Raw genomic sequence first — 27001 nt, forward strand, 5'->3', positions numbered from 1 at the left:
TAAAAAATAATGGCGTGCGGTCCCCCCCAAAATCCATACCAGACCCGTACCCGAGAATGTAGCCCCGGAAGGTCAAGGAAGGGGGGGGACGAGCGAGCGCCCCCCGAACAATACCAGGCCACATGCCCTCAACATGGGGGGGTGCTTTGGGGCGGGGGGTTCCCCCTCCAAAGCACCTTGTTACCATGTTGATGGGGGCTAGGGCGTCTTCCCCAAACCCTGGCCTGTGTTTGTGGGGGTCTGTGGGTGGGGGGCTTATCGGAATTTGGAAGCCACCTTTAACAAGAGGGCACCCAGATGCCGGCTCCCCCTATGTGAATGAGTATGGGGTACATAGTACCGCTACTCATTAACAAAAAAAAAGTGTAGTGTAAAAAATGATAGTAGACAGTCTCTGACAGGTCCTTTATTAAAACAACAAAAATAAAAAAAATTTCCCCAAAGTAGATCCAACGTCAATCACGATGCCCACCACAACGGATCCGAAAAAAAAGACTCCACTCTCAACGCTGGCTCCCGCCGTCTGACAGCTCAGCTGGCCTGACAGTTCTGAAATATCTAGGAGGCAGGGCCACCTGGTGACATCAACTGGGTGACCCTGCCCCCTTGTGATGTCATCGACTGGGGGCATGCTGGGAGCTGTCAGACAGCAGGAGCCAGCGTAAAAATCGGAGCCTTGTTTTTCTTTTTCAGGTCGGCGGCAGGCAGACTTTGAATCTGCTTTGGGGGACATTGTTTTTATTGTTGTTGTTTTAATAAAGGACTTGTCAAAGACTGTCTACTGTCATTTTTTACACTACACATTTTTTGTGAATGAGTAGCAGTACCCCATACTCATTCACATGGGGGGGGGGAGCACTTGGCCTGGTATGGTGCAGAAAGGGGGGGGGGCGCTCAATATTTTGGTGTGGGGATTCCCCTTAAAATACATACTAGACCTGAAGGGCTTGGTATGGATGGGGTGGGGACACCACGTGTTTTTTTTGCAAAATTTTTATTTGCCATTTGTAGTGTTTTATTAGTGAATGCCAACTTTTTTGGAAAAATGTGGTGTGGTATCTTACCGCATACTTGGATGCAGGAAGATACCACTTAATGAATACCCACCTGGGTTTGAAGTTCACGGTTGAACTTTCATTAGGTTTGAATGATCGAACGCAAACCGAACAGGGGGGTGTTCGGCCCATCACTAGTTGTCCATGACAGCTAGATTTTATGCTTCATTTTCTCACTGGTAGTTTTATGATGAAACGTGAAGCTTGACAATTTCCCTATTCTAGATTTCACAAATCAGGCCCACCAAATTTACATGAAGTGACTAGTTATTGGAGGCTTTATTCTTACAAGCACAAGCTGAACAAATAGAAATTGTGAATTTTTGTTTTGGCAATACGTTAATTTTATTAACATCATTCATGGTTCTTCATTATACCTTTTAGGTGACAGGTTTGAGTAAAAACAAAAGAGAATCCTATAATTTTCTATCGTGATATATCTTGGCTATATCATCATAAACCACTTTATGTTGGCCTTCCCGTTGGAAACACTGCTTTACAGCATTTAGAATGAGGCCCAGTCTTCGATCAAGGGCAAAAAGGTGAGGCTCTGATAGGATGGGTGAGAGAGGGTCTGCAGACAGAGACTCACGCATGACATCGCTCAATAGATAAGGATCAGTGCCAATTAGTTCAAGCCTCTGCAATGTTGATTTCTTGATCCTATTATGAAAGAAACAGTATGTTTAAACCTTCATATTATGCATATGCATCCTTTTCAGTAACTCTTTACAGATTGCATTTTTTCTATCAGCTCTGTTTTATCACAATAACCAAACTGTATTGCTTTAAAGCACAACTCTGACTTATTAAAAAAAAAACCCAAAGGGACTTGGTAATATTCTCTGGCATGGTTGAGTAAATAATAAGAGTACCTCAACAGAATTACAATTTGACAGGTAATATAGTTGTATTTCATATACAGTATGTATTCAGCTGCTTTGCTAGAGTTCTGTTTTAAACCACCCCTACCTGAACTCTGTTCACCACATTAGTGCCAACTTCCTCCAGTCTTAAGGATGTCAACACGGAGGAAACACATTGGAAATAGCATGGATTTTGACATTGTTATGCTTGGGGTTTACATATGCATTGTATCAGCAAGTTTGCACCTGTGGTGTGGTGCCCAGTGACTGACTGTTCTGGATTCTGCTGGTTGCAGGCCTTGACTGCTTTTCCCTGATTTCTGGTAGGTTCCAGAGTTTAGTGGGTTGAGGAGAGCAGTTGCATATTGATACGGCTTCAGCCAATCCCTGGCAGGAAGAATGGCCAATAGGGGGCTGAGATGTGTATAAATAGTCTGGGACCTGAAACAGCAGGATCTTTGTCCTGTGGTTAGAGACCCAATCTAAGGGCTATGCCTTCAGGGCCACATAGCTGAGCTTGGAGTATCCTAAGGTTCATCCCATGCCCTACCGCCGTTAAATCAGCACCAAACTGCAAAAAGACATGTGCTGACTGTTTTTTGCTTTGCGAGACTGTGAACTGCTGTGTGCCTGGCTGCCGTGTGTCTCATAGGGAATGGAACCTGGGACAACACAGCCAGCTCAGTCTTGGGTCTGTGCTACACTTGGTATGTTTATAAAAAGAAAACTGTAATGCTGTGAGTTTTCCCTCACCTTTGTGCTTCTACTGGGATTCATGTGGAGCCTATGAAGGAAGGAGTGATCTCAGAGCTGCATATAGACTTTCTATTCAGTGTTATATGACATTTTATTTAAGGAGTCATCTATATGAGTGTTTAGGACTGGGGGTGTATAGAGACCACTTAATAAGACCACTGGAAAGTTGAGATGAAATACCTGGCTGCACATCCTTGTGGAGACTAATTATTGATTTGAGTCAGTTTTAAGTGGATTATCTTTGCTTGTACCCTAGAAACATTAATTTTATATAAAGGTCTATATAGATGAATGTTGTACTTCATTGTGAGGTTAAATTACTGAATATGAATGATTAAATTTGGGTGAATAGACTTTGTTTCTGCATGTTACATGGCTTATAAAAATGTGTATTGTAAATGCCCCTTAATTACTATCTTTTAACAGTATTGCATAATTTCACACATTATCACTGTTCAATCTACTTACATCTTAGGTTAGGTAGGGATTTTAAGCATTGTATGTTTTTTTAACTTTTATTATGTTTAAAAATATGTATTATTAAGACTTTGACTGGAGGGATTATTGTCATCGAAAAATAAAGAACAGAAATTGTAATGTTTCAAATTGATTATATGCAGACACACTGCAAAATCTATTTCCATGGGCAAAAAGTTTAAAAGAATTAAAATAAAATAAAACCTGTGTGGCTCATGTCCAAAGTTTAAAAAGCTATAAAGAATAAGAAAATGCCTTGTAAAAAATATAAAAAGGATGGAATGTTATCATCATTTGAACGCTACAAAGAACATAATAACAAACCCCCCAAAATTCTTCAACTATATTATAATGATTGTAAACCTTGTTTTTTTTTTATTTAAAAAACAAAATATTAATCATGTTATACTTACCTGCTCTGTGCAATGGTTTTGCACAGAGCAGCCCTAATCCTCCTCTTCTCGTGTCCCTCACCAGTGCTACACCTCCTCACCTTCGGAGAGTGCTCCCCTAGGAAGAAGCTTTTTAGGGGGTCTCTTGTGTGGGCTTGATCCAGAGCCTTTCTGGCTGCATCTAAAAACACAGTGCAGCTTGGCACTTCCTCATCACAAGATTTGATTGACAGCAGCAGCCAATGGCTCCTGCTGCTCTCAATCTGCCCTGTGAGGAGGTAGAGAGCAGAGAGAGCTGCTGCTCTTGAGCACAGCTTTGGATCGAGCTCAAGTAAGTGGAGGGTGGATGACTGTGATACTGTGGCACAGAAGGTTTTTTTACCTTCATGCATAGAACCTTGAGCCTTTAGAACCACTTTAACAGTAAAAAAAAGTAAGGTCTGAGCATGTATGACCTTTACAAGATAATTTAGAGCTGGTAACTGGGGGCAAAGAGACAGCAAATCTATAATGGAGATAAAAGTGTTAAAATAAAAGTGGGTGCATTAAAGGACTCCATGGGATAGCCAGTGGGTGGATTTGGCGGGATGGCCAGTGGATGGGCCCTGGGGAATGTTCATAGTCAGGCCCAGTGGGGCCCAGGCCTAAAGCTGTGTAAGGGGCCCCAAAATTTCTGAAGGCTGGTCTGTGTGTTTCCTCTCCCGGTTCTCCCTCCCTGCCAACAATGTCATCCTATGAGCAGAGCAAGGGGCAGGAGGAGCTGGAGATCTGTACTGAGAGTGGGAGTCTTTTCATATTAACAGGCAGTGATCACTCGCTTGTTAGTATGACACAGTCCTGCAGCTCTTCCTGCCCCCTGCTTTGCTGGTAGGAGGACATCATTGTCAGGAAAGGAGACCCTGGAGAGGAGATGCCCTGCCAAAGGTAAGACTGTGCAAGGGAGGCAGTAGGTAAAAGAGGGCATACTGATTAGAGAGAAAATGGAGGGGGGGCATATTTGCAAGGGGCACTGTGATGGGGGGCTGTGATTACTAGGGGCACTGTGATATAAAGTGGATTGCACTGTAAAGGAGCAGTGTAATAAATACAGTGCACCTTTATAGTGCATGTCCCTTTATATCACACTGCCCCTTTACATTACTGTGTGGAGGACTGACCCCATGAACACCTGCCCCTATCCCCTGTTCCTAGGAAAATTGGCTGCTCATTCTAAAATGTCCAGACCTATGTTTTGTCCCAGTCTGGGCCTGCAGGCAGGAGACCCAGACTGAAAATTATGAACCTCTTCCCTGAAGTGCTTAGGACAGCTGCTGATGGGGTGCTATGGGGATGTTTTTGAAAATTTTGGAAGTGCTAAAGCACACCCAGGCACCCACGCCCCTGACAATAGCATGCAATTCCAAGCTTCAGTTTCTAAAGCAAAATACTTTTTTTTTTTATAACAGAGGCATAGATTCCAGAGAGAGACATAATTTTGCCCCTGTACAAATCATTCGTAATACCTTCTCTGAAATATGCAGTTCAGTTTTGGGCACCAGTTCACAAAAAGGATATTGGGGAACTGGAGAAAGTTCAGAGAAGGGCAAACAAACTGGTAAGAAGCTTGGAGAGGCTCAGCAATGAGGAAAGATTAGCTGAACTAAATGTATTCTCGTTATGAGGCAATTAAGAGGGGATATGATCATCCTGTATAAATACATACTTTAAATGGCCCATATAGTGAACTTGGTGTAGAGTTATTTACTTTAAGGTCATCACAAAGGACAGGAGGCACTCTTTATGTTTGAATTTAACCTCCACATAAGGAAAGCCGCCTTCACAGTAAGAATGGTGAAAATGTAGAATAGGCTTGCTCAAGAACTATTTCTGGCCAGCTCAATAGATTGTTTTAAAAAAAAGGGCTGAATGCATTCCTAAATATATTTCTAACACAGAACAGAACCGGATCTAGCTGGTCTTATATGGGGGTGCAGTTAAAAATGTCAGGGGGGCAGAGGATGGGAGGTCAGCTGGGCAGCATGCAATAACAGGAATCAGTAGCGGAGTGTACTGGGGGTCAGCAGGGCAGAAGACAAGGTTTAACAAACCAAAGGGCAGGGATCAGCAGTTGTAGGGCAATGTACAGAGGCTCAGCAGGGCAGAGGATGGTCAGTCAGCAGAGTGGAGGACAGGGGTCAGTACGGTAGTGTATTTCAGGAGTCAGCAGTTTGTAGGCCAGTGTACGGTTGGTAAGCAGGGCAGAGGACGGTTAGTCAGAACGGGAGTGGACAGGGGTCAGTATGGAAGTGTACAGGGGGTAAGCATCGCACAGGTCATATATGTTTTTAAAGGAAAACTTAGCCTCTAAACAGTATAAACAATATGTAAACGTTGACAATATTAACAATATTCATAACAAGTAATCTGACTGGCTTTACATTCAAAAAGCCAAAGCGGGATGACAAAATGTGAGCAAGACTTGGATTATGAAAGACATGGGGCACCTTGGGAATGAACAGAGAAATAAATTCTGTGGCTGGCCAGTGGGAAGGTCTTAAGGGGGATTGAACAGAATCTGTGCCTGCTGTATACAATGCAAACCTATACCACAGTACTCTAACCCACAAAATACTAAATACTGTGCCACAACTGACAGTCTCAAAGTCACAAACCTCAGGACAAAGGAATATTTTTTTAATTACATGTTTCCACTTCATATGTTTTTATGCACACAAAAGGATATTTTTTTCTTTGGTGGACATACATGGATCAAAATGCATCTGCTTCAATAGGCATTGGTTGAATTCCAATCCATGTATGGGCAGATTGGTTGTACAGAAGTCGATGTACCGATCAACTTCTGTACAATCAGCCTCTAGGAAAATTTCTGCACGATTAGCACCGCCGACTGTAGCTGGCAGTACTGATCAGTGTATTCTGGCAGCATTGAAGTCTCTTCACTGTCAGAACACATTACCTCAGCAGGAATGATTCCCCTAACCACGTCAAATTTGTGGATGAGAGAATCAAGTAATTTAATTTTGTTCAACCCACTGTTGAACAAAAAAAAATGACTGATGTATAGGCTGCTTTAGTGAGCCTTTCCTTAAAGAAGAATTTCATTAAAACCAGCAACTGTTGAGAAAATGAACACCTTGGTCAGGTCTATGTATAATGTATAGAGTACAGGCATCAGGAGTAAGTAAAAAACAAAACAACATATGGAGTGTAGCAATCAGGATGAGCATCATGTTGGGGGTTACACATACTGCTACTGTGATGGTTTGTGGCCATGACAGAAATCATATCCTCTGTTGTAGTCTGTGGGCAGAGTGCCTGCCAAATGTGACCCACTCAAGTAAATGAGGCTGCTCTGCAAGCATCCCACAACTGTGTGTAGTGAACATGGTGGCAGTGCACTAGTGTGGGGTTCTAGGGGTTAATGCAGGTGGCGAGGAGGTGATACAGCATCTCCTCACTGCCAGCTAACTGCTCTCTGAAGAGTGGTCTGAATTCAGATCGCAATTCAGAGACCAAAGCTCATGTGAACAAGCCCCTATAGAGATGCTGGGGCTGGACAGGAAAGGGTTAAACATAAGCAACACAAACTTGGGAGAAACCTCCATCAGTTTATCTAGCCAGTAGATTGTCAGCCATCTGCAATAATACTACATTTGTCCTTGAGTGTTAACTGGACAAGAACAGAAAGGGGGAGGGGGAGAGCAGGGAGGGAGATGTTCGGGGGAGGGGAGGAAGATGGGGGGGAAGGGAGGGAGATTAAGGGGGGAAGAGAAGGAAGGGAGATGGAGAGAGGGGGGAATGGAGGGAGATGGAGGGGGGAAGGCAGGGAGATGGAGGAAGGAGAGGGAGATGGAGGAAGGAGATGGAGATGGAGCGGGGGAGAGAAGGGAGGGGGATGTTGAAGTGGGAGAAAGGGAGCTGTAGGGGGGGAGAAGGAAGGGAGATGGAGGAGGGAGAGAAGGGAGTAAAATGGAGGGGGGGGGAGAAGGGAGGGAGATGGAGAGGGGAGAGAAGGGAGGGAGATGGAGGGGGTGATGGAGGAAGGTTTCAGGGCAGGAGCGGTGGAATGGGCAGGCAGGCCTAATGGGAGGGTCACGCAGCGAATGACAACAGCCGCTACTCACAGACCAGAGTCCCTCAGGGCGCGGAGTCTAAGCCCCAGGCTGCCCTTCACCAGGGCCCCTGATGGTGGGGATGGACTTGACGCAGCCTGAGACCAGGTCGCGACCCCCGAGTAACCCCAGTTGCGGTTACGACTGCCGTCAATGGCGTACAGCTGGTGGGAGCCAGATGGAAAACGTATAGCGTGGTCGGACAGGTCGGGTCGATAACAACGGAGCAAACAGTACAAGACGGTAGACAAGAATACTCAGGTCACGGGCCGGGTTCAGCAACGGGAGGTTAGGTAATGGGATAAAGCAGAGAATAGTCTTGTCCAAGCCGAGTCAGTTACCAGAAGAGCAACGAGAACAGAACAAGAGCTTGCCGCAAAGGAACATACAGGACACAAATGCAAAGAGCAACTGCAGACAGCAGGCTTAAATGTGATCAGCCACACCCTTCTGGAGGAGCAGCCGCAGAGGCCTGAAAGCATCAAGGCTCTCACCATGCTTTGCAGGAACTTAAGAGGGATGCCAGCACATGGAGCAACACAATCTCTGAGGAAAGGTAGGACCTTGACAGAAGGAGAGAAGGGGGCGATGGAGTGCTTAGGTGAACAAGCCCCTAAAGGGGGGAGAGAAGGGGGGTGATGGAGGGCTTATATGAACAAGCCCCTATAGGGGGGAGAGAAGGGAGGTGATGGAGGGGGGAGAGAAGGGAGGGCAATAGAGGGGGGAGAGAAGGGATGGAGATGGAGGGGGGCAAAGGAGGGAGATGGAGGGGGGATAGTAGGGAGGGAGATGGAGGGGGATTAGAGGGAGATGGAGGGGGGAGAGGAGGAGGTGGTGGAGGAGAGAGAGAAAGGGGGGAGATGGAAGGAGAAGAGAAGAAGGAAGGGGGATAGGAGGGAGATGCAGAGGGGAGAGAAGGAGGGAGATGGAAGGGGGAGAAAAGGGAGGGAAATGGAGGAGGGAGAAAAAGAGGGGGGTGGAGGTGGGAGAGAAGGAAGAAGATGGAGGGGGGAGATGGAGAGGGGAGGGAAAGAGGGAGAGAAGGGTGGATAGGAGGGGGGCGGTGGAGGGTGGAGAGAAGAGGGCAATGCAGGGGGGTGAGAAGGAGGGAGACGGAGGTGGTGAGAAGGAGGGAGATGGGGGGGGAAGGGAGGGAAATTAAGGGGGGGAGAAGGGAGGGACATGGGGGGAGAAGGGAGGAGATGGAGGGGGGAGAGAAGGAGGGGGAAAAAGGGAGGGGGAGAGAAGGAGGAGGGAAGAAGGGATGGAGAGAGGAGGAGGGGTGAAGGGATGGAGAGAGAAGGAGGAGGGGAGAAGGGAGGGGGGGGAAGAAAAGGGAGGGAGATGGAGGGGGGAGATAGGGAGGGAGAGGGAGGGGGGAGAAATGGGAGGGAGAAGAGCAGGAGGGAGATTGAGGGGGAGAGAGAAGGGAGGGAGAAGGAGGGTTATGGGGGAAGGGAGAGAGAAGGGATGGAGATGGAGGGGGAAAGAAGGGAGGAGAGAAGGGAGGGAGATGGAGGGGGAGAGACAGGAGAGAGATGGAGGGTGGAGAGAAGGGGGGTAATGGAGGGGGGAAAGAAAGGAGGGGGATGAAGGGGGAGAGAAGGGAGGGAGATGGAGGGGGGGAGAGAAGGGGGGTGATGCAAGGGGGAGATGGAGGGGGAGGGAAGGAGGGAGAGAAGGGGGCAGTGGAGGGGGGAGAGAAGGGGGGAGATGGAGGGGGAGAGAAGGAGAAAGATGAAGGGAGGAGAGGAGGGGGTGGTGAAGGGGGGAGATGGAGAGGGGAGAGAAAGAGGGAGATGGAGGGGGAAGAGAAGGGAGGGAGATGGACAGGGGAGAGAAGGGAGGAATAGAAGGAAAGAGATGAAGAGGGGACAGAAGGAGGAAGTGAAGGGGGGAGAGGAGGGAGATGGAGGAGGGAGATGAAGGGGGAGCAATGGAGGGGAGTAAAAAGGAGGGAGATGGAGCGGGGTGAGAAGGAGGGAGATGGAGCGGGGTGAGAAGGGAGGGTAATGGAGAGGGGAGAGAATGAGGGAGATGGAGGGGGGGAGAAGGAGGGAGATGGAGGGGGGGACAGAAGGAGGGAGATGGAGGGGGGAGGGAAGAGAAAGGAGTGAAATGAAGCAGAAAATGAAGGAGTGAGATGGAGAAGGGAAAAAAGGGAGGGAGGAAAGGAGGAGGGAGATAAGGAGGGAGAGAAGGGAGGGAGATGGAGGGGGGAGAGATGGGAAAGAGATGGAGGAGGGAGAGAAGGGAGGAAATAAGGGGGACAAAGGAGGGGAGAGAGAAGGAGGGAAATGGAGGGCAGGGACAGAGAAGGGATAGAGATGGAGGGTGGAGAGAAGGGAGGGAGATGGAGGGTGGAGAGAAGGGGGCGATGAAGGGGGGAGAGAAGGAGGGGGATGGAGGGGGTAGAGATGGGAGGGAGATGGAGGGGGGGGGAGAGAAGGAGGGGGGAAGAGAAGGGAGGGAGATGGAGGGGGGAGATGCAGGAGGGAGAGAAAGGAGGCATTAAGGGGGGCAAATGAGGGGAGCGAGAAGGAGGGAAATGGAGGGGGGAGAGAAGGAGGGATGGAGATGGAGGGGGGAGAGAAGGGAGGAAAGAAGGGAGGGAGATGATGGGCGGAGAGACAGGAGGGAGATGGAGGGGGGAGAAAAGGAGGGGGATGGAGGGAGGAGAGGAGAGGGGAGAGAAGGAGGAAGGGGACAGAGAAGGGATGGAGATGGAGGGGGGAGAGAAGGGAGGGAGATGGAGGGGGGAGAGACGGAAGGGAGATGGAGGGGGGAGAAAAGAGGGCAGTGAAGGGGGGAGAAAAGGAGGGAGATGGAGGGGGGAGAGAAGGAGGGGATGGAGGGGGGAGAGATGGGAGGGAGATGGAGGAGGGAAGGAAGGCAATAAGGGGGCAAAGGAGGGGAGAGAGAAGGAGGGAAATGGAGGGAGGAGAGACGGGAGGGAGATGGAGAGGGGGAGGGAAGGGGGCAATGAAGGGGGGAGAAAAGGAGGGAGATGGAGGGGGGAGAGATGGAAGGGAGATGGAGGAGGGAGAGAAGGAAGGCAATAAGGGGGCAATGGAGGGGAGAGAGAAGGAGGGAAATGGAGGGGGGAGAGAAGGAGGGAGGGAGGGGACAGAGAAGGGATGGAGATGGAGGGGGGAGAGAAGGGAGGAAAGAAGGGAGTGAGATGGAGGGGGGATAGAAGGAGGGTGATTAAGGGGGGGAGAAAAGGAGGGAGATGGAGGGGGATGGAGAGGAGAAAGAAAGGAGGAAGAGAAGGAGGGGAGAGAAAGGAGGGAGATGGAGGGGGAAGAGGAGGAGGCAGTGGAGAGGGGAGAGAAGGGTAATGCAGGGGGGAGATGGAGGGGGAGAGAAGGAGGGAGAGGAGGGGGCAATGGAGGGGGAGAGGAGAGAGGCAGAGGAAGGAGAGGAGGGGGCAGGAGGGAGATGGAGGGGGGAGAGAAGGGAGGGAGATGGAGGAGAGAAAAAAGGAAGGAGAAGAAGAGGGGAGAGGAGGGGGAAATGCAGGGGGTGAGAAGGAGGGAGATGGAGGGGGGAGATGAAGTGGGGAGAGAAGGGATGGAGATGAAGGAGGGAGAGAAGGCGAGAGATGGAGGAGGGAGAGAAGGAGGGGGCATGGAGGATGGTGAGGAGGGAAATGGAGGAGGGAAAGAAAGGAGGGAAATGGAGGGAGAAGTGAAGGAGGGAAATGGAGGGGGGAGAGAAGGGAGGGAGATAGAGGGGGGGAGAGTAAGGAGGGAGATTGAGGGGGGAGAGATGGAAGGGAGATGGAGGAGGGAGAGAAGGAAGGCAATAAGGGGGCAATGGAGGGGAGAGAGAAGGAGGGAAATGGAGGGGGGAGAGAAGGAGGGAGGGAGGGGACAGAGAAGGGATGGAGATGGAGGGGGGAGAGAAGGGAGGAAAGAAGGGAGTGAGATGGAGGGAGGATAGAAGGAGGGTGATTAAGGGGGGGAGAAAAGGAGGGAGATGGAGGGGGATGGAGAGGAGAAAGAAAGGAGGAAGAGAAGGAGGGGGAGAGAAGGGAGGGAGATGGAGGGGGAAGAGGAGGAGGCAGTGGAGAGGGGAGAGAAGGGTAATGCAGGGGGGAGATGGAGGGGGAGAGAAGGAGGGAGAGGAGGGGGCAATGGAGGGGGAGAGGAGAGAGGCAGAGGAAGGAGAGGAGGGGGCAGGAGGGAGATGGAGGGGGGAGAGAAGGGAGGGAGATGGAGGAGAGAAAAAAGGAAGGAGAAGAAGAGGGGAGAGGAGGGGGAAATGCAGGGGGTGAGAAGGAGGGAGATGGAGGGGGGAGATGAAGTGGGGAGAGAAGGGATGGAGATGAAGGAGGGAGAGAAGGCGAGAGATGGAGGAGGGAGAGAAGGGGGGGCATGGAGGATGGTGAGGAGGGAAATGGAGGAGGGAAAGAAAGGAGGGAAATGGAGGGAGAAGTGAAGGAGGGAAATGGAGGGGGGAGAGAAGGGAGGGAGATAGAGGGGGGGAGAGTAAGGAGGGAGATTGAGGGGGGAGAGAAGGAAGGAGATGGGGATATTCAGCTGTAGTGCAGAGCTCATCTCACTTACCACAGTTGGTCTCTGCAGGCTCAGGAAGAGGAATCAATCTTGCAGCCACAATCTAGTTGTCAGCTACAGTGCTTGAAATTTCCCTCCCACACATCTCCGCATATCTATAGCACATTTTTTGGGTTGGCTGTCAACCTTACCTCCTGTTTGGCATTAAGGTCTGTACTACAAATTACCTCATTAGATATATCAATATTAACATTACACCTGTTTAAGCTGCCAGGGGACACCCTTTAAAAACCATTACCCTTCTAGTAATTTGGTGGACTCTCCACCTGGGTCTCAGAATGAGACCATGCTGTGGTTATCTTGGGGAGGCCCTGTGATCTCCTCTAATCCCAGGGACCAATGGAAAGGAGGCATCTTTCTATAATCCCCAAAACACAGGGAAGTCTGTTCCAATGACCACTTTATATTTTAAGCCAGGGACCACAGCCACTTCATGAATTACTTCCCAACAGCCATTTCCAGAGTCACCAGGGCTGTGGGATAAATCACACTGTTGCTATGGATACAGACAACTTCAGTGCTCTGGCCTTGCAAGTATCTAGGGTTGACCAGGCCCACCTCAACCAAGGAGACTACACTGCCAAATTCCAATTATGACAAGGAAATTACCTGGCAATTTTTACCACATGCCTGGGCTGGTCATGGTCGACAGTGCACACTGGCCAGGCATATAGGAAGAGGTGCCTCTTTAGGCTGCAAAGTGACCTTGTTCAATCCAGTGCCAACAATTCATGTGGAGTGAGACCTAGTTCTTGGAAAGGTAGGTCGATTCCAGTGTTTCCCAGCCATGGTGGCTTTTAGTAAGGTACACAGGTGGGTGAAGGGGTCAGGAGTCTGTCCTTTGTAGCAAGGTAGCTTTTAATGCTGCTGTTTTGGGGTCAGCAAGACCAATCCAGAGGAAAGAGTCCATGGTAACCCATTGCATGACCTGGCTGGCTGACCACAACTTTGGTTTGGCTTAAGCCATTCCTTTACAAGATGGGCTAGTTCATGCATCTGAGTTCAGGGTGATTGTATGTGCGGCAGGCCCAGGCAACCTGCTGTGTCCTTATAGCTACTCATTGTCCTTGTAGCTACTCATAGCAGGATCCCTGTCTTCAGGCTTTCACAATCCACAACCACCTTCAGGGCTAGGTTGAAATATGCTTACTAGGCACCTCCAGAGAAAAGGTGCCAGGATACCTGCCTATTGTTCCTTGAGCCACAGTACCTGGAATGTAATCAAGAGGTAGATCTCCCCATTGTTATGTGGAGTCAGCTTCTGTAAGAAATGGCTAGGCTGTACATCTCGACAATAGATATACGGTTAGACCGTACATCTCCACCATAGAGAACAAAGAAAAAACTCCCGCGCTACCTCAGTGTGATATAAAATAATATAATAAAGAGCTGCTGCTAGCATTAGAAATTGTGTTTGCACAACAAAACCATAAAAGTAAATAGACTCAATGTTGTGCTGCTGATGTAAAATAAAAAAATAAAAACATAAATAAAATCTAAACATATCATGCATGAATTATAGCAATAAAGTGTCCATAGAACCAAGTCCATGTGAAACAATAGATGATTCAATATCAGAATTCTTCACAACTTCATATACTTCTTCACGTGCTCATATAATCAACACCATCTGTTGAAGTGCTGTAAAAACATGCAGATTGTGCCACCTCAGTGCTCACATAACTCTCACCTTCGAGCAATTAAAATGCACTTTATAATAACAAGTACACAGAGGTTCTTCCATTCTCCCGATCATCACCAACTTCTTCTCTCAGCCAGAACACTGAAGATGGGTCGTAGAGGGGTCTTCCAGCAGGACAATGACCTAAAACAACCCGTCAAGGCAACAAAGGAGTGGCTCAAGAAGAGGCACATTAAGGTCATGGAGTGGCCTAGCCAGTCTTCAGACCTTGATCATATAGAAATTTATGGAGGTAGCTGAAAATATGCTGGGATCACTAAAATGAAAACTGGGCACAACACTTATGTTAAATTAGACCTGGATGTAGCAAAACACTTAAACAATTACTTTTGTTCCGTCTCAGAAATAAATTATACTAACAAAAATAAGTTGGGAAGTCATATTGGTTCTAGTAATGAAGGTTCATTTTTAGGATTTCCAGAGACAGAGGTAGCAGAGGAACTGGCTCGGTTAAAGATTAATAAAGCAATGGGCCCTGATGTTATTCATCCCAGAGTTCTAAGAGAACATCGAGGTATAGTTGTTGGATCATTAACTGAACTTTTTAATCAATTTCTTCTGACAGGATAAGTTCCCCATGACTGCTGGACAGCTAAAATTGTACCTATCCACAAGAAGGACAGCAAGGTAGAAGCTGGCAATTACAGGCCAGTGAGTTTAGCATTGGTTGTAGTCAAGTTAATGGAATCACTCCTGAAAGAAGGATCATGGATCACTTAAAAACACACAACTTGCTGGATCCAAAGCAGCAAAGCTTTACCGAGGGCAGATCATGTCAGACTAATCTTTTTTGACCATATTACCAATGTTTTGGACCAGGGTGGTGCTGTGGACATAGCATATCCACATAATGATCTAATACAAAAGTTGTATAAGTTAGGACCTAGCCCTTGGAATGTTCAGTGGATATGCAGCTGGCTAAAGGATGGATACCAGAGTGTGGTTGTAAATGGGGCTCACTTGGAACAGAGACCAGTCACTAGTGGTGTACCACAAGGCTCTGCACTAGGTCCTGTTCGGTTTAACCTATATGTAAGTGATATAACTAAGTTTTGTTGGTTAAGGTATTTTTTTTGCTGATGACACAAAGGTGTGCAATAGGGTTGATATCCCTGGAGGTGTCTGTAACATAGAACATGAATTGGCATTGCTGAAAGATTGATCAAAAAAGTGGAAATTGCAGTTCAATGCTTCTAAAAGTAAAATAACCTATGGAAAAAGAATCCCTTGATTGGGGGTACAGTGTTGGCCAGCGCTTCAGAGCAAAAGGACTTGGGGGTACTTATTCCAGATGATTGCAAAATTAGCAAACAGTGTGGTCAGGCAGCGGGGAAAATGAATAGAATTCTAGGATGTATCACTAGAGGGATCACCAGCAGGAGGAAGGAGGTCCTGATTGCCCTATATAGATCTTTAGTTAGACCTCATTTAGACATCAAGAGCGACTTCAGGAACTTAACATGGAAGAAAGAAGGGAAAGGGGAGACATGACTGAAAACTTTAAATACATCAAGGGGGTGAATACGGTTAAGGAGGGCAGTATTTTCAACACAAAATCAAAATCAAGAACACGGGGACATGACCTTAAACTAACTGGAGGAAAGTTCTAAATTAGTCTCAGAAAGTGCTATTTTATTGAAAAGAGTAGTTGATGCTTGGATTAAACTTCCAACAGAGGTAGTGAGACAGTCAACAGTAAATAGCTTCAAACATGCTTGGGACAAGCATAGATCTATACTCAGACAAAAAAGTTAACAAAAAAACAAACACCCCACCCCCCAAAAAAAAAATAAATCACAAAATAACCCCACAAAAACACCCCCCTCCCAAAAAAAACCCAAAAACACCACAAAAAAAACCCCGAGCAGACTCGATGGACCGCTTAGTTTTTTTCTGCCGGCACTTTGCTATGTTTCTGTAGCTAGGGCTGCATTAGCTGTAGCATGAGGGCTGTAAACTACTCCAGATGTTCTTCCAGGGAACATTGTTGCCCCTCCAGTGCTATGTGTTGATTGTCCTTCTATCTGACTTTCTGTTGTGCCTCGTGTGTTGGTGAAAGTCTTCCGACCTGTGGTCTGTGGATGTGCCCTAGTAGCCTCCTGCCATGTGGTCATTGCCTGAACAAGGCTTTCATGACATCCTCAATCTAAGGAACAGCAGCAGCAGCAGTTCACATCAAAACATGTGCCTGTAATTTTAGGTTCAAACATCTCTCCTGTCCGTTTCCACTCTCAGGTGGTAGCTTTGCAGCAGAAAGGCACCATTAGCAATTATATCAGTCCACGTAGTAGGCTTTTGGTCAGTCTAAACAAGCTTGCAGTTTGGTGGGTGAAACCTCCACATTCTCATGCTTAATAGAATTTTTAAACGTCATTTGCAAAGCCCCTTTTTGCGAGGCTTTCAGCCCTTCTATAATGAATCAGATATCCAGGTATGTGGACTTATGAACCAGGGTGGCCAGGCTACAGACAAGCCCAATCTTTTCCACAGCCTGAACCTAAGGCCCAATAGAGGAATTTATGATCTGTCTGCTAACGGGAGACAGGCCTATTTTCCTCACCAGCCTTACCTGGAACCCAGGACCTCACCAAACTGCATTCTGGATGAAAAATATCTCTTTTCCACCACCTTCTCTGCAATTTTATCCCCATTCTATCACTATATCTTCAGTATATATATAACGTCAGCGAGGATGGACAGCACTGACAAATGGCCTTCTGTAACCTATGCATTATGTAGAGAGCACCAAAAATAAACAAAAACAAATTGAGTTTAAGCACAGTGAAAGCAGCAACCTTTTGCAGCACACTTGAACCCTGTACCCTGTACTCTGGCACACACCTAGGTCCATATAGGGAAATGCATGCAGGCAACACTTAGTATGTACAAAATGAATTAGCTCAAACTGCACTGTAAAGAATAGCATGCAATTTGAACAGGAATTTAGTGTGATACCTTTCCAAAACGCATGCCATTTCCCTCACCTCTCCTGTGTGAACCCAGGCTGAAGTCACTATAACAAGACTGGGTTCACACAGGAGTGGTGCAGGAAACCGCATGTGATTCAGACAGGAATCGCACTGCATTCCTGTTCAAATCGCATGCTATTCTTTCCAGTGCGATTTTAGCCCATTCGTTTTGCCTGAATTACAAATCGCACCACAAAGATATAAGTTTTAGGTATTGGAGCATTTGCATGAGTACAAGTACTTGTGCAAACACATGGTATCAGCATCAACAGGGGTGTAGCTACAGGGGTTGCAGGGGTAGCAATTGCGACCTGGCCCCATGCTATTCCTGGATAGGAGAAGTGGTGGAGGTGACTGCATATAGAGGAACCGATCTCACCATGTTCCTCCTGCAGCTGCAGAATGCCTGTGGAAAAGGAGAAGCAGGCATTCAGCGGCTGCAGGAGGAACATGAAGAGGTGGATTCCTTTGGATGTTCATTTGTCCCGCTGCTCCTCCTATCTAGCTTCTTTCAGCTGCACTTGAACTGAGAACTAGCGTTGACTGTTCCCCCACCCGAAGGACAGGAGAGGAGAGAGAGCTGCTTCTGCTCCACACTGACAGTTCCCCACACAGACGGGAGAGGAGAGAGAGCTGATTCTGCCCCTCCTTCTCCTGGCCTCCCTCTGCTCCTATGTCTGCAGAGGTTAAAAGCATTCAGGAGGGTTTTGCGGTGAAAGGGTTAAAGAGAGGTAATTTTCAGGATGCAAAATACCTATGAAATACAGTTATTTGTTGACAGGACAAGTTCCGTAAAATTCATCTGATTACTATCAGGGACATGGCTTGTGTATAAATTCTGTACTCATTCCCACCTTACCTGGAATACGTTTCTGTGGATATAGAGCAGTGATGGCGAACCTATGGCACGCGTGCCAGAGCTGGCACGCAGAGCCATCTCAGTGGGCACGCCAGGAAGAAGAGGATGATGAGCGCGCATGGACCGGCCATCCAGATCTCGCCCACACTGGATCCCCATCAAACTACATTTCCCACATGTCTCTGGGGCCAGGGTGGGCATGGACGAGAGGAAACGGCTCCAATGCGGCTCTGGCACCAGGGGTGATGTACCCGGGGATGGGCGCGGAAGAGAGGAAGAGGCTCCCACACTGCTCCCACACTGCTCCGGGGCCAGGGGCAACGTGTTCAGCGTGGATGGGAATGAGCTGCTGGGTTGGAAGCCACACCGACGCTGCCAGAGGTGAGATTGCTTGCAGTGTCATCCATCAGTGCCCAGCAGTGTCGCCTGTCAGTGCCCAGCAGTGTCGCCCATCAGTGCTGCCCATCAGTGCCATCCATCAATGATGCCCAGCAGTCCCATCCATCAGTGCCCAGCAGTGTCGCCTGTCAGTGCTGCCCAGCAGTGCCACCTGTCAGTGCTGCCCAGCAGTGCCACATGTCAGTGCCCAGCAGTATCGCCCATCAGTGCTGCCCATCAGTGCCACCCATCAATGATGCCCAGCAGTGCCATCCATCAGTGCCCAGCAGTGTCACCCGTCAGTGCCCAGCAGTGTCGCCTGTCAGTGCTGCCCAGCAGTGCCACCTGTCAGTGCTGCCCAGCAGTGTCGCCCATCAGTGCTGCCTATCAGTGCCACCCATCAATGATGCCCAGCAGTGTCATCCATCAGTGCCCAGCAGTGTCACCCATCAGTGCCCAGCAGTGTCGCATGTCAGCGCTGCCCAGCAGTGCCACCTGTCAGTGCTGCCCAGCAGTGCCACCTGTCAGTGCCCAGCAGTGTCGCCCATCAGTGCTGCCCATCAGTGCCACCCATCAATGATGCCCAGCAGTGCCACCGATCAGTGCCGTCTGTCAATGCGTCCAGGTAGGCAATTGGTTAATTGCAGTGTTGGCACTTTGAAATAAAAAAGTTGGTTTGTGTTGCAGTTTTGGGCACTCGGGCTCAAAAAGGTTCGCCATCACTGATATAGAGGTATGCATACAAGCTTCCATTGAAAGGCTGGTACTTTTCTTCTGAGCTCATCGGGTATATCATTAAGTGGATATGTGCATTATATAATCTGTTTTTCTATTTCTTGATCTTCTAGATACAATATGAAGTGGATGCATATACTATATGAACTATAATTATTATCATTTTCAAGAAAGATATAAAGGAAATGCACACATGATAATATTGAAATAAGATTTACAGTGGCAGGATTTTTTGTATGAGAGATATTTATGTGTAAATTATCACGAAGTTCTATCATGACCTATTACCGGTACTGTGAACCTATATACATTTTTACTGTTTTTATTTATTTATATGGAGGTATTTATTTATATGAATTTATTAACTTTATTTTTGTATTGCATTTTTGATAAGTGTCTTGGAAATCTCAGAGCAATGGGATGCTTATATTGTTTTGTTTGTGAAATAGTATATGGAGTTTTAAGTTCCAAGACACTAACAGCCTTTCTTTTTGGTACAGAAATGAAATATATATTTGACTGTTCTCTCCCGTGCTATGGACCTCCCCGTTTCTTAACAAGTTTTTTTTATTACATATGGATATCTGTCTATCATAGATTTGATTATTTGATGTGCTTTTTGTTATTGCAGAAGCATGACGAACATTTTATAAAGATACTACAGACCATGATATGAGAAAATATATTGGTGATTGGCTTAACCAGGCTCACACACGAATTGTTCGTAGTCACAGGTGGGTAGTAGTTTTTTTTTTTAGCTAATTGTTTAATTGAGCCTACTGAGTCACCTTGTTATTCTGTGTGGGCTAGATCGTCAATAAAGTGCTTAATTCTCTGTATTGCACCCTACAGGTTCCTATTAGAAGCATTAGCTATCAGAAGTTTTGGGGCCACTTAAACAGCTTTAGGCCTGGGCCTCGCACCTACCCAACACTCCAGAGTCCCATCTACTGGCTATCCCACCAAGTCTGCCCATCTCACCAGGTCCTTCAGTGCACATACTTTTATTTTAACATTCTAAAAAGATCATGCATGAAAATTCAATATATTCAATATGTAAGAGTAAGGAAATTTATTTTGGCCAAAAAATATGACACTTGCCACCATGACAAGAAGACTCGTTTAAGCAGGAGCCTATACTAACACTAATTGCACTATCGGACTTAACAGAGATATTGACTGGCTGTACAAGGTACCCTGATCTGCTCCAGCTGTCCTGTCACTCAAAGGCATGCTGGCACATGCAGTCCCCACAGGCTACACAAAACCTGCTTATCCCATCAGCCCAGTGCAATCCCAACATGCTCTGGACCATGCAAGGCAGCATAAGGGGTCCGACTCTCCCAGCACTCTTCCATATTATGTAAATGTTGTCTCTCCATTTCCAGACATGGCTTTCTTGTGGTTCCCCCGACCCTCACTGAGTTGATTGACAAAAAAACCTACTGCTGGATGCAGCTTAAAGGACAAGGGTCCCGGTAAACTCCTTACCAGGGCCCTGTAAAGTGGAGGAACACCAGGGTCCTATATAAATCCTATATAATAATAATATTGTGAACTATAGATGCATTAGTGAACTGTAATACAGTGCAAGAAAGATAGAGGCTGCTATTCTAAGCTGGTAACTAATATTTCCAATTAAAAGTGGCTCCAGTGGCAAATATGGGTCACTTGCAAATACTTTGTATAAGGCTTAGAATTTAGTGGGAGCTGCAGAATAGAGTGGTTCTCAGCTGCTTATTATTCTCAAAGAATTGAGAAAAATAGAAAATACCAGCTTACAATCACCAAATGCTAAACTCACATTAGAGCATAACCCAAGTTTAGCAAAGTTTTAAGACTCCATAATGGATATTATAAGGATCCCATCCACCTTGTTTAAGACTGCCAATGTCCTACTCAGTTATCCGCTGCAACTGAGAGTTAATGTGTTTATTGATTAAAATACTTTATTTCTAGCATGTAACACTGAAGTTGAGCTCCTATTAGCCAGTACTCATTAGCTTTAGAAATTATATTTTGGTGCTGTGTAATAAATGTTTTTTTTTCCACAGGCCAGTTCCAAATGCAAGCCCATAGCACAGATGTAGATGATATATTTTTACTTTACTGTTTTTAGTTGTATGTTGTCATGTTTTTGTAAATTTACTTTTTCCTGTTTGGTACATGTTTTTTTATGGTTTGATAAATTTTAAACCTAATAAAAATTAAACTGTAAGATGTAATGCTGTGTTATGTGTTGATTTTATTATAATAGTTTAATGAATATTTTGAATTTGATCATTTTTGTCTTAAAGCACTATTGTGTGATTTGAGGTGAATTGTTAGGGAAGTGGCGAAATCTAGGCCAAAATAGCTGAACTAGAAATATTTAATGGGAGATTTTGCTTTCATTTGAATCAATTAATATTTAGTTGTATAAGCACTGTTTCTGAGAACTGCTGTACATCTGTGTTGCATGGAGTCAACCAACTTCTGGCACCTGTGAACTGGTATTCCAGCCCAGGATGATTGGACTACATTCCACAGTTCTCTATTTCTTGGTTTTGCCTCAGAAACTGCATTTTTGATGTCGCCTCACAAGTTTTCTATTGGATTTAGATCCGGGGATTGGGATGGCCACTCCATAACGTCCATCTTGTTGGTCTGGAACCAAGATGTTGCACGTTTACTGGTGTGTTTGGGGTCGTTGTTGGAACACCCATTTCAAGGGCATTTCCACTTCAGCATAAGGCAGCATGACCTCTTCAAGTATTCTGATGTCTTCAAACTGATCCATGATCTCTGGTATGCGATAAATAGGCCCAACACCGTAGTATGAGAAACATCCCTATATCATGATGCTTGCACAACCATGCTTCACTGTCTTCACAGTGTACTGTGGCTTGAATTCAGTCTCTGACCACTAGACCCAAAAAGAACAATCTTACTTTCATCAGTCCACAAAATGTTGCGTCATTTCTCTTTAGGCCAGTCAATGTGCTCTTTGGCAAATTGTAACCTCTTCAGCACATGTATTTTTTTCAACAGTGGGACTTTGCGGGGGCTTCTTGAAGATAGCTTGGCTTCACATAGGCGTCTTCTAATTGTAACAGTACTCACAGGTAACTGTAGACCTTCTTTGATTTTCCTGGAGCTGATTGTTGGCTGAGTCCTTGCCATTTTGGCTATTCTTCTATCCATTCGAATGGTAGTTTTTCGCTTTCTTCCACGTCTTTAAGGCTTTGGTTGCCATTTTAAAGCATTTGCGATCATTTTAGCTGAGCAGCCTATCATTTTCTGCATTTCTTTATATGTTTTCCCCTCTCCAATCAACTTTTTAATCAAGGTACGCTGTTCTTCTGAACAATGTCTGGAACGACCCATTGTCCTCAGAATTTCAGAGAGAAATGCACTTTAACCAGCATGTAAAACATTTGCTGCCTTCCTTCCTTAAATAAGGGCAATAATTGCCACCTGTTTTTCAAAGAATGAATGAGCTCACTAATAGAACTCCACACTGCTATTATTTTGAACATGCCCCTTTCAATTAGTGATTCAATCAGCAGCATGCATGTCATGACTGTTGGGTCTGTTGGATTTCTATTACTCTACTACACCTGCTAGTAAATTATTTGCCATGTAGAAATATAATTTCTACCAAAAACAGTAATTGATCAGGCTAGTGATGTCTGACTGCTATTATTTTGAACACAACTGTATATATATATACAGTCAGGTCCATAAATATTGGGACATGGACACAATTCTAACATTTTTGGCTCTTTACACCACCACAATGGATTTGAAATGAAACGAACAAGATGTGCTTTAACTGCAGACTGTTAGCTTTAATTTGAGGGTATTTACATCCAAATCAGGTGAACAGTGTAGGAATTACAACAGTTTGCATATGTGCCTCCCACTTGTTAAGGGACCAAAAGTAATGGGACAGAATAATAATCATAAATAAAAATTTCACTTTGTATTACTTGGGTGCAAATCCTTTGCAGTCAATCACAGCCTGAAGTCTGGAACCCATAGACATCACCAGACGCTGGGTTTCATCCCTGGTGATGCTCTGCCAGGCCTCTACTGCAACTGTCTTCAGTTCCTGCTTGTTCTTGGGGCATTTTCCCTTCAGTTTTGTCTTCAGCAAGTGAAATGCATGCTCAATCGGATTCAGGTCAGGTGATTGACTTGGCCTTTGCATAACATTCCACTTCTTTCCCTTAAAACACTCTTTGGTTGCCTTTGCAGTATGCTTTGGGTCATTGTCCATCTGCACTGTGAAGCGGCGTCCAATGAGTTGTGAAGCATTTGACTGAATATGAGCAGATAATGTTCCCGAAACACTTCAGAATTCCTCCTGCTGCTTTTGTCAGCAGTCACGTCATCAATAAATACAAGAGAACCAGTTCCATTGGCAGCCATACATGCCCACGCCATGACACTACCACCACCATGCTTCACTGATGAGGTGGTATGCTTAGGATCATGAGCAGTTCCTTTCCTTCTCCATACTCTTCTCTTCCCATCACTCTGGTACAAGTTGATCTCGGTCTCATCTGTTCATAGGATGTTGTTCCAGAACTGTGAAGGCTTTATTAGATGTCGTTTGGCAAACTCTAATCTGGCCTTCCTGTTTTTGAGGCTCACCAATGGTTTCCATCTTGTGGTGAACCCTCTGTATTCACTCTGGTGAAGTCTTCTCTTGATTGTTGACTTTGACACACATACACCTACCTCCTGGAGAGTGTTCTTGATCTGGCCAACTGTTGTGAAGGGTGTTTTCTTCACCAGGGAAAGAATTCTTCGCTCATCCACCACAGTTGTTTTCCTTGGTCTTCCGGGTCTTTTGGTGTTGCTGAGCTCATTGGTGCGTTCCTTCTTTTTAAGAATGTTCCAAACAGTTGTTTTGGCCGCGCCTAATGTTTTTGCTATCTTTCTGATGGGTTTGTTTTGTTTTTTCAGCCTAATGATGGCTTGCTTCACTGATAGTGACAGCTCTTTGGATCTCATCTTGAGAGTTGACAGCAACAGATTCCAAATGCAAATAGCACACTTGAAATGAACTCTTGACCTTTTATCTGCTCATTGTAATTGGGATAATGAGGGAATAACACACACCTGGCCATGGAACAGCTGAGAAGCCAATTGTCCCATTACTTTTGGTCCCTTAACAAGTGGGAGGCACATATGCAAACTGTTGTAATTCCTACACCGTTCACCTGATTTGGATGTAAATACCCTCAAATTAAAGCTGACAGTCTGCAGTTAAAGCACATCTTGTTTGTTTCATTTCAAATCCATTGTGGTGGTGTATAGAGCCAAAAATGTTAGAATTGTGTCCATGTCCCAATATTTATGGACCTGACTGTATATACAGTATAAGACTAAAGTAATATTAATTTTGTGCCTAAGGCAGTATACAGGCTGTTTTTTGTTCATCAAATAAATGAGTGCATGATTGAAAAAAAAAGGTAATGAAAGGTGTGTTTGGATAAGCAACAAACTATATGGTGGATTTAGATGTCAATCCATTAGTTTTGCATTTGAAAATAACTTATTGTTATATTATATATGTTCTCAGTCGTACCAGACTACTGTGCAGTGCTTCTCTGGCAAAATTACAGACCAACCAGGTCAGATTCCACACAGCAAGCACTTAGTAAAAAATAATCCTGTAAATGTCAGTTAAGGATTCCACCCACCTTCTATTCCCTGCTTTTACCTCTGTCTTCCTGTGTGCTGAATAGGGAAGAGGACTGCCTTCTATAGCGACAAGTGTGTGGGGTATAGAGATTGTTGAAAGTCAATTTATTAGATTAAAACCCATAGAAGATTTTTATACATGAAAGTCCTAAAATTAAATAAAGGTAAAAAAGTGTAAACACAGTTGATGGTTTTGATAAAGCAATTAATACAATAAAAAAAGGATTTCAGACTTACAAGTAAAATCTGTTTTTAGCTTCTTGGAGTACATGCAGCACAGAACACAAGATCTTTTCCAGGTGTTGCATACAGCTACCTTGAGGTGACTGGACACTGACAATCACAAACATTTTCTTGGGCACCCCACCCCACATGCAATTTTGCTCTCCACCTGCTCTGAGACATACAATAAATAGCAGCTAGACTCAAAATCAGTTTACTGCAGCAGATCACGCAGCAAATGCAATTGGTTTCCAGAGGTAACAGCATATCATTATTGCTCACAGATTAGTTGCTAGAGCTTACAGCACATCCTTTTTGCTTGCTGATTGGTTGCTAGAGTTTACTGCACATCATTGCCACTCACCTATTGGTTGCTGGGGGGGGGGGTAGAGTGTGCTCAGTGGCGGTAGTGGTGGGGGGGCATATGGGATGAGTTGCAGTACTGGGGGGATGGGATGAGTGTCAGTGCTGGGGCAGTGGGATCAGTGGCAGTGCTGGGGGGAGGGTGTGATCAGTGACAGTGCTGGTGGATTTATGGGATGTGTGGCAGTGCTGGTGGGGGGTGGGATGGGTGTCAGTGCTGGTGGGGGGATGTCATCACTGGCAGTGCTGGTGAAGGGATGAGATCAGTGGCAGTGCTTGGGGGGGTGGGATCAGTGGCAGTGCTTGATGCAGATAGGATCAGTGGCAGTGCTGGGTGGGGATCAGCGACAATCACTTGCTGTCATCTCTCAGTTAGTATGCCTGTATGGGGGAGGGGGGAAGAGAAGGGGTGAGCGAGAAGAGGGTGAGAGAGACAGAAGGGTGTGAGAGAGGAGGGAGAATGGGGAGTGAGAGAGAGAGGTGGGGTAACTGAGAGAGGGGGCTGAGAGAGAGAAGGGGGTGAGAAAGGGGTGGGAGAGAGTGAGGGGGGTGAGTGGGGGGGGGGAAAGGGGGTGAGAGAGAGGGTGAAAGAGAGAGAGGGGGTGAGAGAGGGGGTGAGGGGGGAGAGGGGTGGGGGAGAGGGGGGTAGAAGAAAGGAGTGAGAGAGGGGGGTGAGAGAGAGACGAGGGTGAGAGAGAGGGGGGTGAGAGAAAGAGGTGAGAGAGAGGGGTGGATGAGAGAGAGAGAGAGGGTGAACGAGGGGGGGTGAGAGAGGGGGAGAGGTGTGGGGGAGAGAGAGGGGTGAAAGAAAGAAGTGGGGTGAAAGAGGGGGGGGAGAAAAATTGGTGAGAGAGAGAAGGGGAGAAGGAGGGGATGAGAGAGGGGGTGAGAGAGAGGGGGGCGAGAGAGAGAAGGGGTGAGAGAAGTGTGTGAGAGAGAGAGCGGGGAGAAAGGTGAGAGAGAGGGAAAGGTGGGGGGTGAGAGAGAGAGAGGCCCCCTAGCCCTGTCTACAGTTCCTCCTGTGCCTCCCTGTCCCACTCTCTATCTGTATGTAGGTGTATGTGTGTGTGTGATGCCTGGTAACTGGCATGCAAGCAGCAGGCAGGGTCCGTTCTCATTCTGAATTGAATTGAATTGAGTGAGCATAGACAACCAAGGACAGGCAATGTGTTATTCACAAGATAGCTAGGTAAAAATAATGGTTAAAAAGTCTGAAAACAAAAACTAATGCAGCCATCTCAGCTAAGGAATGCTAATCTTCAAAATATAGTAGAACATGTTTATAGATATGCTTTAAAAAAGTTGTGAACTAAATCACTCTGTTATAGAAATTACTAAGAGAAAGTCATAGGGTGTCTCTGCTCAGACAGACCAGACCATATCATATCATACTATACCATACCATAAGAATACCATACTGACCATTGGGGAACTCGGGCACTGCCCGAGGGCCCGGGGTCAGTAGGGGGCCCCGTGAGATGTCCCTGGTATCTTTCATAGGCTTTTTTGGGTGTGATTTGAGTGTAGGTGAGGACACAGGGGCCCCATGATCCTCTATTGCCCGGGGGCCCCACGAGTTGTCAGTCCGCCCCTGACCATACCATACCACATACTACTCCTAGAGAGGTGGTAATTCCTACCAGTCCTGTAGAACTTGCAGCATCTTTTTTAGCATCAAGACCAGACCCTCAAAAAGAAAGCATACCATAGAGGTTGTAGGGGGAAAGGAGGCAAATCCAAATGACAGAACACCACGCCTACAATAAAGATTTTTAATCTTTCATCACATCCCTTATCTTCTGATGAACAGACTCTATTGAGTCAAGGGTCATCCTTTGCAC

The 27001-nt window shown here is 46.3% G+C and overlaps 1 protein-coding gene across 1 annotated transcript in view; it reads right to left on the reverse strand.

Moving 5' to 3' along the window:
* Positions 1-1401: 1401 nt before the first annotated feature.
* LOC149458698 (extracellular serine/threonine protein kinase FAM20C-like) overlaps positions 1402-27001 on the reverse strand; it is a 143599-nt gene continuing 117999 nt past the window's right edge. The window contains exon 10 of the mRNA XM_089681839.1: positions 1402-1718. Within this exon, the coding sequence (XP_089537965.1) occupies positions 1472-1718 (247 nt within the window). The 3' untranslated portion in view covers positions 1402-1471. The remainder of the gene's footprint in view (positions 1719-27001) is intronic.

The sequence above is a fragment of the Staurois parvus genome, unplaced genomic scaffold (genome assembly GCF_062004578.1).
Source record: "Staurois parvus isolate SC_StPar_1 unplaced genomic scaffold, SC_StPar_1.0 ptg000282l, whole genome shotgun sequence".
Classification (NCBI taxonomy): domain Eukaryota; kingdom Metazoa; phylum Chordata; class Amphibia; order Anura; family Ranidae; genus Staurois; species Staurois parvus.